At 40.0% G+C, this 16992-nt stretch overlaps 1 protein-coding gene across 1 annotated transcript in view; it reads left to right on the top strand.

The window, feature by feature from the left end:
- GMDS (GDP-mannose 4,6-dehydratase) overlaps positions 1 to 16992 on the top strand; it is a 582288-nt gene that overhangs the window by 255398 nt on the left and 309898 nt on the right. Inside the window, exon 7 of the mRNA XM_074987762.1 lies at positions 16143 to 16270. Within this exon, the coding sequence (XP_074843863.1) occupies positions 16143 to 16270 (128 nt within the window). The remainder of the gene's footprint in view (positions 1 to 16142; positions 16271 to 16992) is intronic.

Below are 16992 nucleotides of genomic sequence, written 5' to 3'. Positions count from 1 at the left end.
TTGATTAGAGACATATGGTCAGTAAAAGAGCCCCACAAAATAAATACAAAACTACATGAAAACATTGCCTCAAAATATGAGATCAGATTGTTGCATTAGTATTTGCCTGTATTACCTTATTACTGACAGGAAATACAGTATTTGCACAGTTTCTATCAAGTATAATATACTGTTGAGTGACCTTACTAACATACAGTGAATGTTCTCACAGATACAAATAAGTAAGGGAACACCCGAAAATCACACATCAGAAAGAGGTAAACAGTTTTAATTTTACATGGTACATATGTGCCTATACTATTGACTGCTGTCAAATTCCTCAACAAATGTATTGTCTATATTTAGGTTTATGGTTTGTAAATAGGTTTGCTGGCATATTATTACCTCATTCCCCCAGTAGCTCATTTATGAATTGGAATGTGAGATGTCAAGGGAACTGGTTTGTGCAACAATCTAAAATGTACCTTTATGTAATTAAAAGTTGTTTCTTTGTCAAGCCTAAATAGAATCTATACACTTGCTTCACACATATTTGCAAAACGTCAGTCTTTCTCTTTTCACTTATACTCTTCTGTAAATTGCAAAGTGAATTCAGTGGGGCTTCACATAAACACAAAAGCTAAAAACAAAGCTGTGGAACGGCTAGCAGGTTCAGGGCAGTATATTGCAACAGTGCTCAAATCTACCTCCAGTCACTTGTGTCTCCATTGTGCTGAACAGATAGGACAAAAGGTTGCTTTCCCAAATCACTTCCAGGCTAAAGCTTGGACTGTATTTAAAAGCAAGGTGGATCTAGCAGTGTCAGTCAGATGTGTGAAAACACGACATCCCTTGCCTGAGAGAACCTTGCTGACTCAGCCCATGTGTGCTGAGGGGAAGACTGGTTCTGTCCACAGAGAGAACTTTGTTCTAGGAGGTGGTGTTTCTACACCAATGGATAAACCACTCCATTTGATGCAGGCTGAATCTATACTGCAGAGTAATGCTACACTGACATAGCTACATTGGTACAGTCTCCTTGGTGTAGACTGAGGCTTTGATCCAGCAAAGAATTAGAGAGGTAGGCTGCTTCTAGGAGGGATGCCAATGGGGCATGTAACACCCTGTATGACTCTTTCCTGCCCTGCCCCCAGCCAGGAGCCCATGACCGCCATGCCATCCTATGTTACTTGCTAGGGAAGAAGGGCTCTGTTCTCCCACTGAATTGGACACAGACTTCTGAAACTCTCTGGAACCTCTGTGGTGAAAGATGCAGAATGTGGGGCTGCTGGGTGGCCCCATGTTGGCAGCTCCTCCGACATATCTGTAAGTCCCAGCCCTTCTACACAGTGCATCTCCTGGAGTGTGTATAGCCCTGCTGGAGGACAGGGCTGGAGTCAAGGCTGGAACAGCCATGCCAGAGGAACTGCCTGCATGGAGCTCTGGCTCCTGGAAGCAGCAGTCCTACATTCTCATCCATTTAACCATTGTGGTTCCTGGGAGATCACTGTGGTTCTGCCTCATACTGGCTGCTCCTCCTGCATGGCTGTTACAGTGCTGCCTCCAGCCTTGTCTTCTGCGAGGAGATGCAGCTGTGTGTTAGGGCGGGAAGGGGGAGGAATGGGGGCATGGCACAGCTGTGCTGGAGCAGTCGCTGGTGTGTGACTACCAGGCAGCCCCACAGTCTCCTCGTTTCCACTGTGGCTCCCTGCTGAATGTGTCCCACCTCAGCATCCGGGAAGGAGTATGTGGCCCTTCTTGCCTCTTCCACACTTCCCCATTCCAGTAAAGTATTTAAATCTAATGTTACATTTTAGGCACAGGAGCAGTCCTATTGAAATTAATGGGCTTATTCATGTGTTTAAAATTGACCAAATTAATAAGAGTAAGTCCTAAAACTACAGTCCTGTAATGAAACCAGCTAGTACAGACTGCACCGCCCATGCAAAATCCCATTAACTTCATTAGAGTGAAGATGTTTGCACTAAGAAATCCAGGACTGAAGCTATAAGGACAAATCACAGAATAAAATGTATAAACAAGCAGGCCTTCTAAAAAGAGGCCCATGATTAATTACATGTTGCTATTCTGGTACAATCTCTTTCTATTTAAGTCTGCCTGCTACATTGCCTAATGAACATTTTTAATCCTATTTCTGTTTTAAAATTTGCATTTTATGTAGCATATGTACCAGGCAAGTGTGTATGTACAAGCAATCATCTAGTTTACAATTTTATTTTTCTCTGGGAATATATTTTTCATTCCTTTATTTTCAATACATATCCCTTTATTTAAGCCTTGGAAATCTACGTTGTGGCTGCAGAGTCACTGCTTTCCTACTCTGTAACTCCAGGTTCCAGCCCAATGCTCATCCTCTGGATTTCTCTCCTAAATATGGGGGTGGGGAGGATAAGCGTCATTCACTGCGTGGTGGGGGATGTTGCTATGAGGTCAATGGACTGCGTGCAGCATTTGTTCCTCATTGAAGGGATAGGGAAGAGGTTTATCCTTCCCTAACTCTAGAATTGCCTTTTCTTTGGGGGGAGGTGGAAGAGAGGGGTAGAATGGTAGAAACATTTTGAAGTTCCCACTCTTGGGAGAGGGATGTTCTGGTGCTGATATGGCTCTACAGAGTGAGGAACTTGGTTCACTTGTTCACTGCTGCCTCCGGTGTAATGCCATGGAGTTCACATGCCTACTAATCCTGACCTGTGTGGGGAAAAACTGGGAAACAGATGAACTTCTGGCTGGTAGGACTGCACCAATGTGGAAGCAGAGAGTATTCAGAAGGCTGAGAGCAGCTGAAGGAACATGAACTCCCCATTTAGCCGTGGACTTTCCATACAAAAGGATAAAACAGAATTGAGCTATATTACCTTTTCTCTGAAATCTCTTCTCACCCAAAGATGGTTACTCTAGCAGCTGGTACCACAGGATGCCATTGCACCTGGGTTCCAACAGAAGCATATTGCTAGTGACCAAATGACTGCCATTGTCCCAAGAGCTATTGCAGGGTTCTTTCCTCCTGTGGACTAGACCCTATAGGTCATTTTGTGCAGGCGAACCAATGTTTCCTGAAGGGAGTTGGGTAAATTCCATGAGGACTTATCAAAGAAGGGAATGATGAAGGCTATAATTATTTTAATTGATAGCTTTGTATGAAACACTGCAGCTGCTTAAATGTGAATTGAGAATAGATGTAAGGAAGGTGAAGAATCTGTCTGGGATGCAAGCAACATACGAATCCAGAAAGTCATATACAAAGCCAAACTCTTAATGGATGTATTCAATATAACAGTTGCCACAGTGTTTACTCACAGGCATAAAACACTTAGATGCTCTCCTTAATCTCTAATTATTATTGCCCCCTGAGCTTGACCTCTCTTGAAGTGTTTTATAAACAATGTAAAGTATAAATGAAGTATTAGAAACAGTTATTGTAGGGGAAGCAAAGTTATTTGCTTTCCTTGGGTGAAAAGATATCATTTATAAAGGCCTGATTACACTCATCTGTTTTCTGGGTAGCCTATAAGTTTACTTTACCACGGCAAGAGAGAATAACAGAGAAATTGTGTCATGGGAGCCAAGTAAGATATTGTAGCGGTAGGAAATCCAATTGCCTTGTTTTATGGCCATTTGTCTTGTCTGCAGTCTCTGACGAATGACAGTTTGGATCAAAAGCCTTTAAAAGGTTTTCCTGCTGTACAGTACCGAGAACAACAGAGACTTTTATGTTGTAGGAGGTTCTTACTGGGCCTTTCCTGCTTTAACATGGCTACATGCCAGCACATTTTTTTTATTAAAAGCTGCTTCACATAATAAATTACATGAAGTGGCTCTGCCTGGCTTCTTGACTGTCACTAAGGTTGTGAGTCAAAAAAGTGTGCTGTAGAAAAGGTTGCCTTCAAAGAGGCTTAATTATGAAAGTTGTCAGAGAAATGTAACAGCTAACTTTATATTTCAAGCCTATTCTTCCAGGGATGCATGTCTTCATTTGAAAATAAAATACTGTGGAATGTTTTCTTGATAATTGTAACAAATTGGGCCTCTTCCTCCTTTTATTTACACTGGTATAAACCAGGAGTGACTTCTCTGTAGTCAGTAGGATATATGGATGTAAAAGCCATGTACTTGAAATCAGAATCAGGGCTATTGTTTCTAATTCTAGTAAAAGGAAGTGATTTCCAGGATGGAACTCTCTCACCATTTGAGAAGTCCCTGTGTGATGCTGAGGACCTTACAATATTCTCCCCTGCACTTTGTGCTTCTGGCAGGCAGAGAGGAAATAAGACTAAATGAGGCCAGGAATCATCAAAACAACAGGGCATGTTGGCTCCAAAGCAGCTGGGGTTGTAGGGGAGATATCTGCTCCTCCTCTGTCATGTGTCTTCCTTCCGAACTCCCAGCCAGGCAAAGAGAGTGGAGCAACAGGGAAGGGAAAAGAGCAGCAGCTGCTTGTTCAGAGCAGCAGTATTCTGTGATCCTTAATGAGGAACAGTCCATAGTCAACTTACGGTTTGCTTTTAGGACAATGTACATATAATTTTTATTCTAGTTTTTGTATGTTTTTAAATAGTCCAAATTTTTTTACATTCACCTGTGTGAAATGGCCAGTACACTGTGTGCGTACATGTGTTCTACGGCACCCCAGCAAATGGCAAGAACTAAATATAGAACAAAGTGGAATGTAAGGAAATGGGAGTAGTGTCTCTGCCCATTTTATTTGGAATTGGAGGCCTCTGTATGCAGAGGTGGATTAGACTGTGACACAAGGGAGGTCCCTTGTCATGAGATGATATATGCATTACTCTTACATAAGTTCCAAGCCCTCCTGCTTCCATACTGTGTGACATTTCAGAGCCTGGAGACAGTATGTAGCTGTTTTACAATAACTATTGATTTTCTTTGTTTCTCTCTGTTCAGTGGGATGGCTATTAAAGTCCTTGTTGCTTATTCTTTGATAAACCTTGGGTCTTCTCCAGACTTGCCTGTACTTTAACTGCAAATCAGGTGTAGCGGTGAAAAATATCTGAAAGAAAACGTATGCAATAGTGGGCAGAGTGCTCACTGATAGATTGCCAAAAGGTGGTAGCTACAGTATCCCTAACAAATGCATGTTATGAATGGCCCTCTTTTAAGCCTAAAATTCCTTTAAACTTGCCTGTTGCGTTTTGAGTACCTGCAGTTAACTAGTGTTGCTTTTGGCAGGGCTTGGTGAGCAAATGAGGCATAATCTCTCTGATCTCAGTAGTCTGGTCAGTCAGCCATGACATTCTCAGTGTCTTTTCTTTCTACACCCTGTCTGAACAGAGCCATAGCCCAGGCAGCTCTCAGTGGGGTTGCCAAAGATTACCACGTGCAGTGAAGCAGCAGATGGCAGGAGAGTGGAAAATATGCAGCCTCCAAAGGTTGGGTTCATGTGGGGTTCAGGGTTAAATTTGGATGATTTTTCTTCCCCTCCAAACTGTCCATTGAGAACATTTGACCCTTTACTGCAACTTGGAAGCACTGTAAAATGCAGAAGTCTGGTTTAGGGAGTGAAGTTGGCTCTACGTAGAATTGAAATGAGAAGTTTGTATGCTTAGTGAGCACAAAAGTTGTTGCTTTCTCTTTAGTCCTAATTAAATTGTGTGTATGAGAGAGAATATAAGATACATTAAACAAAAAACATATAAGGGCAAGGTCAAGCACTCAGAAGTTAGATTGCTTAGAAAACTTTAATTTCCTGGATTCAGCTTACTTGTATATATGTATATGTCTTCATTTACACAGTCATGTACCATTTTTCTGTATAGTAAAAATGATTTGCTACGCAGGATGGATGGTGCTCACTTAGTCTATATCTACAGTGCAACATTATCTTGGAATAAACTATTCTGGAAGAGATTTTCTGGAATAGCATATTTTGAAATAGCACATCTACATACAAAATGCATTTTGAATTAGTGATTAGCTATTTTGAAATAGAGCATCCAAACACAATAGAGCCTATTTTGAAACAGTCCATGGATGCACTCTAGCTTATTTCAAAATAGTCCCTGTTCCTGGTCTACACAGACCCTATTTTCAAATACCTGTTGTGAAATAGATGCTATTTCTTGTAGAATGAGGTTTGCCAAATTAGAAATAAGCTGTCCGATATTTTTAAATAGCAATTGCGTTGTGTAGATGCTCACAACGTTATTTCAAAGTAGCATCCATTACTCGAAAATAGCTCTTCTGTGTAGCCCACATTCTCTGTGAGCAGCTAGTCAGTTATCTTTTCATTTTGTGGCCCAAGCATTATTTACTGTGCCCTATTCAGTCATGCTCTGGCACCATTATTAATTTCTTATTGGACTTTTACCATAGCTTTAATAAATGTAATTTCTGAGTGCAGCACAGGTATTAATGATTTTATTTTCACCACACCTCTGTAAACTGAGGGGGCATTAGCTCCATTTTATAAATAGGGAACTGAGGCACGGAGAATGAACTGAAAAGTGTATGCTAATTTGGGGTGCCCAGGTTGAGACACCTGGGACCTGATTTTTCAGAGTCCTAAGCATTTATGTAGTACTTTGAGTTGAAAGCACTAGCTTTCATTGACCTCAGGAAGTGTGATTGCTGTGATTAAGTGATTTACTCAGCCTCACATAGGAATTCTGTGGCAGAGGCAGATAAAGAATGCCCTGGAGAACTGAATTCTAAGTGCTTTAAGCGGATTCTCCTTTTTCTTCCCAAAATTCCCTGCCTCTTTCACTAGACACCTTCCACCTCCTATGTCTAGACTAGAGGGATGTGCCAGCAAAACATCCGTTTTTGTCAACAAAACCGTGGAGCATCCAGATTTCCAGTGGCGTTCTGTTGACAGTAAGTGGACAATGCAACACTTTTGCTGATGGCCATACCCTACTCTCCATGAGGAAGAATATCGCTGTCGACAGATCTGTCAACAAAATGTTGGTCTGAACATTCCAGGGGCTCTTCTGTTGGCAGAAGAGGTTTCCAGGACACCACACAACCCTGTCTGCTGTCCTTCCGGGTGTCTGTTTTTTCAAGGCGAGCAGCCAGGCAGTCCAGCCACTCTGTCAACAGAGCAGATTGCTCTTTGGATCTGCCCTGTGGTCTGGACACGATCTGTCGACAGAAGTTTGGTTACAAGTTATCTTCTGACAAACAATTCTGCCGACTAATCCCTCTAGTCTAGACTAACCTCAGTAAATCCAGGGTCCTTCGCTAGGGGGTGAAAGAGACAAGGAATCAAGGCCTCACGTTGATTCATCTAGGCTATGTTTAGACTGTGGATGCTATTTTGGGATACAGAGGTGTCCCAAAATAAGAACCTTGTGTCTTTTCCCCATGCTCGAAATAGCTCTGCTATTTTGAGTGCAGTGTTCTGGTTCTCCTGCCTCTCATTGTGAGAGGGGTAACAGAACTTTCATAATAGCTGCTTATTCTGAACTTTGGTGCTAATTGGATGGTACCCAGTTCGGCATAAGGAATTTTGAAATAATTTACTCAATTTGTGTAAATTAGTTTGGGGGAAAAAATGCAGTCTAAACATAGCCCTACAGAGCAGGTTCTTTGCGTGGTGGTGAAATATGGGTTCTTTGGGAAGCAATAGTTTGTAATTAAAGACTGGATTTGCTCTGGGGATGCACTGTAAAACTATATCAAATTTTAACTAAGAAAAATTAAACAGAGAACATGTCCTAAAAGAACATTTTTGTCACTAGTGGTGATTATTACTGTGTTTGTGTCCTTTTAATAAACCTATGTGCTAGGATTTAACTTCTGTGCCCCCTCCCCACAGAACACTGTAAATCCTATTTGTAGAAAACATATTTTTATTACAAACAGTCCTGGTTATTTGTTAAGTAAATGTAATTTTTTACAGTGATTTCCCACCCCCCCGTGCTGCTATTCTGCAGGGATAGAAGACAGTGTCATTGTTTTATTTGGAGTTAGATCCTATGGACATTTTGAATGCAAAACAGACTTCAAATATTTATAGTCTAAGACTTAGAATACTGATGACAAGGATACTTGTCCGCTGTCAACCTAACTAAGCTACCAAAGAATATAATTATCTATGCAATTGCTTGCTGACAGGTGCAGTGTTTGGTCTACTTTTTCTTTGAATTTCCTAAGTGGCTAGACCCTAATATGTCTTGCATCTCATACTCTCAGAATTCTCTTTTAAACTGCCTTCTCCTAGCCTCACACCTATGTAAAATCCCCATTTATATCTGTACCCAGATCCTTCCCTCCCAGCCCCTGTGCACTCTTAGTACTTATCCTCACCTGACTTCTACCCTTTGCCAATCTTGCAAACTACTAATAGTGCACCTCAGTGTCCATTTTATACTTTCTTCAGTCTGTCTCAGCCTTCAGAATGCCCCAAGTGTTTAGGCTCATTTAATTGTCAAATGATAGGAAGCTGTGTTGTGGTAGGTTAACCACATGACTCAAAGCCAGGAACTAGGTTCCCTCTCTGGCCTTGGTTAATTCACTTATGCAAGTGCATCCTGCAAAGTATTTAAGCACCTGACTGTAATGCAAATCAATGAGAATTAGGGTTCCAAAAATATTTTGAGGATAAGATCTGGACCTTAACCTTTTTTTGTCTGTAAAATAAGACCTGTAATTCCCCAAAGAGGTAAATATCAAGTACATTTGTCTGTATGGCCTCTTTTTAAATCTAGGTTTGATAGTAATTTCACCTTGAACCACGTCAAAAGATCATAAAATTATAGGTTATTCAGGCAGGAAATCATAAAGGCTTATTTAGGGTGCCTGGCCAAATTCTGCTCTAACAATAGAATAAGCCTGAAGTAACTGCACTGAAATGAGTAGCAGCAGAAGAGGAGGAGAAATTTGGCCCTTTGTTGTTGCATGAGCTCTAAAAGTCTGCACATCATATTTTTGTTTTCCAGCTACCTAAAAGGCCATTCCGTGTGTTTTGGTACATATATCGTTACACACTTATGGACTACAGATCTTCATTGAGGAAACAACTATCTGAATTACAGGAGTTTTAAGGGTTCTAAATCATCATCTTAGCATCATGCAATCCAAAAAATAATGAGGGACCTGAAAAGGTCATGTAGTCTAGCCCTCCACGTTGACACCAGGAGCAAGCATACCTAGATCATCCCTGACAGGTGTTAGGTGTTTGTCCAACCTATTCTTAATAGTCTTTGATGTTGAAGATTCTGTAGCCTCTATTAGCCTGTTCTAGAACTTAACTACCCCAGAGTTAAAAAATTTTTCCTGCCGTCTAATTAAATCTCTCATGCTGCAAATTAAGCTGATTACTTTTTATCCTACATTCAGTGAATATGGAGAGCGGTTGTTCTCTTTCTCTTTGTAACAACCCTTAGCATATATGAACACTGTTAACAGGTTCCAGTTCAGGCATCTTTTCCCAAGACTACATTTGCTCCATTTTTTAACCTTTCCAGATGGGTCAGGTTTTCTAACCCTTTTATCATTTTTGACTCCTCCAGTTTGTCTAGATCACCCTTATGGTATGACACGCAGAATTAGACACAGTACTCCAGGTGATTAGAACAGAACAGCTTTCTCCCGTGTCTTACATGTGACACACACCTCTTAACACATAATCTAATGATCTTAGACTTTTTTTTGTTTTTGCAACTCTAACAAGTAAATAATTTACTCGAATGCCACACATTTGGCTGAGTGGTAGCAAGTCTTTGAACTCTAGAGGAAATTCATTTGTGCCAGTTGTAAAAGATGAAGTTTGCCATAAGGAGCACCCAAGATTAAGAGGGAGGGGGAGAGAAAGAGAGAGAGGATTCATTACTCTACCACCAAAGCCGCTCCACTGTTGAAGATAATAGCAAAACATTATTGTAGAAAAGCTGGTCAAACAATGACATTTCAGCTATTTTGCCATCTATTACAAGAGGGGGCAGCTCTGATAATAGCAAAGTTGAGAAATTTTGCAGGGGAAATGTTAATGCTGATACAACCTTCAAGAGTTCTGAAGACCTCTTAAGGCAGAAAGAAGCTAACCATTTCTGTGCTGCAGCCCTTATTTTATTTTTAGTTATATAAAGTTATCCATAGAGCTACATGTAAATCTATAGATAGAATTATTCCTAAGCAGCGAGACATAATGTCTGCCAAGTTTCAGGCCAAAGCAAATTTATATAGCCAAATTATAAACCCTAGAAATAGGGCTTTATAGTGGAAGTGCTGTCATGACCGTAACTACTGTGTATGTCTGTAGTGGGCGTCAGTTTAAGTTCTAGTTCTGTTGTGCATTTAATGGCATGAGATCAATTATGAAGCGTAATAGGATATTTTAAGATACTATGTTTGAAGAAAATTAGTATTTAAGCTTTATCTAGGAACCATATAATCTTAATGCTTCTGAAATGTCATTTAATCCTTGGTTCAGAATTGCATGAAGAAAGTTCTGTTCACATTTCCCAAAACAAACAGTAGCTTGATTTTAATTAACTGCTTTAGGTGATACTTAGAGAGAGGAAATATTTCTGCTCAACATTTAGCAGAATATTCCTGTAAAATTACATTTCCAATATTTTCTCTTGATGCTCTCTAATTGTTCATTTCTCCCTTTTGGGGTATACTCTGCTTGTGCTTAGAAGAAATTTTCAAACATAATTCTTTCTGTACCTTGTGTACTGGAATCCTATTTTAACTTTATGGCTCGGAACCATTTTTCCTCAAAACATTTGTTTTTCATGATCTCTGCAGAGATGATAGTTTCCAAATTGAAGCTGTCATTTGTTAACCTAGTAGTTCAACACAGTAAAGCTTGCTGCAATACAGATGATGATTATTGCTTTCACTGCTGATCGAAAGAATGGGAATGTGGTGCTGAAAGCTGCTAGTTTTACTCCTTTGCGGTCTGAAACGTGAGACTGTACTTTAGTGCTGTCCTTGGAAAACAACTTGAGTGCTGAAAGTGCTTCTTGTGTTCATGCAGGAAATGTAACCTACTTTCAGTACAAAATGTTAAAGCCTAGAGGACTGCTTAATAGTTTTGCCCAATAGTTAAAATATAGTGACATAATTAATTATAAACTGTACCTTTACAAAGAATAATATGCCTGAGGATCTCAAAGCACTTTCCAAATAGCAAATGAGATGTGGAATATGCTGGGTGAAATCCTGGCCTCACCCATGTTGGAGGGAGTTTGGCCATTAACATTAGTGAAGTACATTCATTCATACCCATTTTTGCAAATAACAAATCAATGCACTGAGGCATTGTGGTATGTGGCTTTTTCAAGACTGCCTTAATACTGAGGCAAATTCAGCCCTCTGTGATGTTTCTGGAACTTGGAAGTAAATCTATTAACTGCTGTGCAGGAGAAGGAGATGAGGTAAGGCCCTATCCCGGCAAAGAGCCGTATATAAGTGTTTGTCTGCAAAAAAAAAACAAAACTCCGAACAGTTTTAGGGCCCAAGAGCTGTATTAGACCCAAGAACAGAATTAGACCCAAAGGCTATGTCAACATTTGGCCTGTACTTCGAAGAGGGCAGGGTAATCAGGCTGATTGGAGATTACTAATGAAGGACTGCGTTGAATATGCAACACTTCATTCGGCTAATTCTCCCCTGCAGCAACTTGGAAGTGTCAAACTTTGAAGTGTTGGCATTCGGCATAGCCGCGGGCACTTTGAAGTGCCCATGCTACTTCGAAGTCCCTTTACTCTCCAGGAGTACTATAAGTGCCCCAGGAGTACTCCAAAACACTAATTTGAAGTTCCCACGGCTAGGCGGCATGCCGGCACTTCGAAGTTTGATGCTTCTAAGTTGCCGCAGGGGAGAATTAGCTTAATAAAGTGCAGCATATTCATTGCAGCACTTCATTAGTAGTCTTCCATCAGCCTGATTTACCATGCCCCCTTCAATGTCTGAGGCAAGAGTAGTCATAGCCAAAGCGTCCTAATTATGAAATCCTTGCTTTATTTTCCAGATGACAGTATCTTCCATTATCCTACATTCCCATCCAAAGGCCATTTCACTTTCTTTCCTTCTGGATCATGTGCTTGGATTGTTTAGTTTACTTCAGATTTTTTAAATTTCAGCTAATATGTAACATTTCAACGTATTAAGTAATTTTAATTAGAACAAATTGTTGACCATTACTGAATGTTAGACTGTTGCACCTCACAACAGCAATCCCAAAACTCAAAGAAATTGAAGCAAGATAACTATTTATGTGGTCCTCAAAACATGTAATGACAATGAACCATTGTCAGCAACAATATAAACAAAATAACAGTTCATATGGCGGGTGCCATAATTGCATGTCACCAGTACACATACACCCACAGTCTGAAACGCTGAATTCAGGGAGCAGAAACTCAGTATGAAAAGGAAACAAGACGCAGTAAGCAAGAAAGCAACGTGCGCACCAGTCATATTGATTTTTTTTAAAAAATAGTTATTAAAAATATCACTAGATTTTTCCGAAGTGCGTTCATTTGAATTTGGGTGCAAAATGTGTATGTATGCATATAGGCAAGGTAGTGTTTGCACATCAGAACTGGCACATAAGCAGGTTGAGGCTACATGCTTCATGTGCACATTCTGTGAAAATTTGATTGAGTCAAAATATGCACTAGTCTACCACGAGTTGGTTTTCAAGAGAATGTAAAAATTGTAATTGCGGAAGAGTCCCTAAAATTTTAAAACAAAAAGCAGTCAAGTAGCACTTTAAAGACTAGCAAAATGGTTTATTAGGTGAACTTTCGTGGGACAGACCCACTTCTTCAGCCCATAGCCAGACCAGAACAGACTCAATATTTAAGGCACAGAGAACCAAAAACAGTGAGCAAGGAGGACAAATCAGAAAAAGATAATCAAGGTGAGCAAATCAGAGAGTGGATGGGTGGGGGGGAAGGTCAAGAATTAGATTGAGCCAAGTATGCAGACAAGCCCCTATAGTGACTCAGAAAGTTCCCATCACGATTTAAACCATGTGTTAATGTGCCAAATTTGAATATAAAAGTCAGCTCGTCCACTTCTCTTTCTAAAACGGTGCGATAATTTCTCTTCAGTAACACACATACCTTGAGGTCATTGACAGAATGCCCCATTCCATTAAAATGTTGGCTAACTGGTTTGTGGATCTGGAGTGTTCCGATGTCTGTTTTGTGCTCATTGACCCTTTATCTAAGGGAGTTAGAAGTCTGTCCAATATACAAAGCGCCTGGGCATTGTTGGCACATGATGGCATATATGATGTTATTAGAGGAGCATGAGAAAGTGCCCGTGATTCTGTGAGTAACCTGGTTAGGTCCAGTGATGGTATTTCCAGAGAAGATATGTGGACAAAGCTGGCAGCGGGCTTTGTTGCAGGGAAAGGTTCCAGGACTGGTGTTCCTGGGATATAGACTGTGGCTGTTAGTGATGATCCTCATGAGGTTGGGAGGTTGTCTGTAGGAGAGAACAGGCATGTCACCCAGGGCCTTCTGGAGTGTAGCATCCTGATTAAGGATAGGTTGTAGGTCTTTAATAATTCGTTGCAGTGGTCTGAGTTGGGGGCTGCAGGTGATGACCAGTGGTGTTCTGTTCTTGGCGTTTTTGGGTCGATCTTGGAGTAGCTGGTCTCTGGGTATTCGTCTGGCCCTGTCGATTTGTTTTTTTACTTCTCCTGGTGGGTAATTCAGGTTTATGAATATTTGGTAAAGTTCTTGTAGTTTTTGGTCTCTGTCAGTTGGATCAGAGCAAATACGATTGTACCCAAGAGCTTGACTGTAAACAATGGATCTAGTCACGTGTGCAGGATGGAAACTAGAAGGGTGTAGATAAGTATAGCGAACAGTAGGTTTTCAGTACAGTGTGGTACTGATCAGGCCATCCTTGATTAGTACTGTAGTGTCCAGGAAATGTATCTCTTGCATGTTGTAATCGAGGCATAAGTTGATGGTGGGGTGTAGATTGTTAAAGTCTCTGTGGAATTCTTCTAGAGCCTCTGTACCATGGGTCCAAATCATAAAGATGTCATCAGTGTATCTTAAGTAGAGGAGTGGTAATAGGGGACGAGAGCTGAGGAAACGTTGTTCCAGGTCAGCCATAAATATATTAGCATATTGTGGGGCCATGCGGGTGCCCATAGCAGTTCCACTAATCTGGAGGTATAAATTGTCCCCAAAACGGAAATAATTCTCTGGAAATACCATCACTGGACCTAACCAGGTTACTCACAGAATCACGGGCACTTTCTCATGCTCCTCTACTAACATCATATATGCCATCATGTGCCAACAATGCCCAGATGCTTTGTATATTGGACAGACTTCTAACTCCCTTAGACAAAGGGTCAATGGGCACAAAACAGACATCAAAACACTCCAGATCCACAACCCAGTTAGTCAACATTTTAATGGAATGGGGCATTCTGTCAACGACCTAAAGGTATGTGTGTTACTGAAAAGGAATTATTGCTCCGTTTTGGAAAGAGAAACACCTGAGCTGGCTTTTATATTCAAATTCGGCACATTAACACATGGTTTAAATCGTGACGGGAACTTTCTGAGTCACGATAGGGGCTTGTCTGCATACTTGGCTCAATCTAATTCTTGACCTTCCCCCCACCCCTCCACTCTCTGATTTGCTCACCTTGATTATCTTTTTCTGATTTGTCCTTCTTGCTTACTGTTTTTGGTTCTCTGTGCCTTAAATATTGAGTCTGTTCTGGTCTGGCTATGGTATGAAGAAGTGGGTCTGTCCCATGAAAGCTCACCTAATAAACCATTTTGCTAGTCTTTAAAGTGCTACTTGACTGCTTTTTGTTTTGATAGTGTATAGACTAGCACGGCTTCCTCTTTGTTACTAAAATTTTAAAATAACTAGTAAAGCAGAATGTTATTTAGCTTTAACATTTGGCAAGCACAACAAAAAAGTATCTTTTGAGTCCCTTTTATAAATCTGATCTCAGGGGCTTTAATATTTCAATTCTTATTATGCAAAAGTAATACTCTTTGACTTTGTAAGACAATCAGTCAGTCTATGGTTTTCTTATTTTGCATGATAGAAGGTTTTGGTCTGGAATATGCAATATATATCATTTGGTAAGTCTGAAGAAAGGCCATTTATAAGACAAACTATAAAAAATGTACCAGGTAGATCTCATAAGAGCTGTTTTATATTATGAATGTGTCTACTTGTAGACATACAGATTTCCTATCAGTCTTTTAGTTATGAGGTATCCTTTATTCAAACTCAAATAAATAATTATTTTACGAGACATGATTATGCTCCATAGTATTAGTTCCACTGTTTCTCTTTGGATAACGTAGACCCTGTCACTAGTTAGTCTTTGGCACCATATATGCTGTATCATTTTAATTCAAGTAGTGCATCAGAATGGTGATATAATTGAGTTCATCTAGCCAGATTCTCAATCCCAAGCACAGGTTCTGTTAACTCTCTGTTTTGGAACAGTAGATCACGTTTCTTTATTAGTATAAAAGTCATAGTCTCCGTATTACGATAAGCAAAGAATTGTTTTGATGAGAAGACGTGAAAAGCCAAATGTAATTTGAAATAACTGTACAAGGAAAGCATGCAGGCAAGTGAATTTTGCATATATGTAGAATCAAGCTGCTTGCAGTTCGCAAATGGTAGAGTTATTATTACTGTGCCAATATCTTACTCAAATGTGGGGATAGACAATCCCAAATGAATTTATTCTCATTCTAATTAACCAGTTAAACTTTTTAAATTATTTTTTAAAATTTGAGATGATCTCACCAGCAGGTTTTACTGAGACAAGAAATGTATGTGTGTGTTTTTTTCAATGAGGATGGTCTTAGATGTCAGTCTTCCGTTCTTTATGTAACCTTTTTCATTTTGTGTTTAGAAACTGACATTCCAATTGATTTTCATTGGCCTTCTGCCTGGGTTGAATTCTGAGGCAGCAAATTAGGAATGCTTAAGAAGTTTCACAAATAAAGATGTTTGCTGTGAAAGTGGAGATAACATGACACTGATTTGGAGCTTCTTAGCTTACTCAAATGATAAATGATGGCATGGTTTTGAGAGACACAGAGAGAGAGAGAGTGTGTGTTAAACACTGAAAGAAGTTGCTTTGCACAGAGCTTTGGGATTCTACTAGCAGGCAGTTATCCATCATGTGACTGTCCTGATAATGCCTTTTATCTATGTTTTAGGGGCTAACTTTGTGACTCGAAAAATTAGCCGATCAGTAGCTAAGATTCACCTTGGACAGCTGGAATATTTCAGTTTGGGCAATCTGGATGCTAAAAGAGACTGGGGCCATGCCAAAGACTACATCGAGGTAGGTTATTGGCCATGTGCCCTTTTTGAAACAATGCAGTTGATCTGTTTAATGCAATAACGTCAGTGAAAATACATGACCTACAAAGAGGTGTCTCATGAATTTTTACCCACAGAGGCCTGTTAACTTAGTGTTGCTCTCTGTTTCAGGCTAGGGAGTTCAGTAACATAGTGGGCTACCCCAGCCATGACCTGAACAGAAAAATAAATCTTCAGGTTTACATTCCTTTACTGAATTCCTCTAGGAGGGGTCTACAAACGAACTATTTTTTAAAGCATTTTTCTCCTATTGTTTCTGCAAACTTTTATGTCCAACATTAAGGTCATAGCAAGAAGCTATGAAACCTGACTTTAAATACACCTTTGAAGGCTATAGCGGCCTTTTGCTGCAATGGGACAAAAACATGCTGACAATCCAAGGTCTGGTTGTTGGCTCTTCAAAAAGAAGCTTCAAATTAATAAGTGTAATGTAAAAGAGTATAACTGTTTACTTTTATTTAATTGTTTTTGCCAGTCAAAACTGTCCTAATTATATTCTATGTACACATATTTTAAAACAAGAAAAATGTTTGTGTTGTATTTAAAAAAAAATGAATGACCCCATCAGAAATGTTGTCATTTTCCCAGGAGACTGTTGTCCCCTTTTTGCCTCTTAAAGATTTCCTGTAGTCATCAGGCTATTTCTGCCTTTTAATAATTTCTCCCTGGGAAATCAGCTCTGGC

Source organism: Carettochelys insculpta, chromosome 2 (genome assembly GCF_033958435.1).
Source record: "Carettochelys insculpta isolate YL-2023 chromosome 2, ASM3395843v1, whole genome shotgun sequence".
Taxonomy (NCBI): Eukaryota; Metazoa; Chordata; order Testudines; family Carettochelyidae; genus Carettochelys; species Carettochelys insculpta.
The sequence above is the reverse complement of the archived record's forward strand: the minus strand, read 5'-3'. Positions and strand labels throughout refer to the sequence as shown.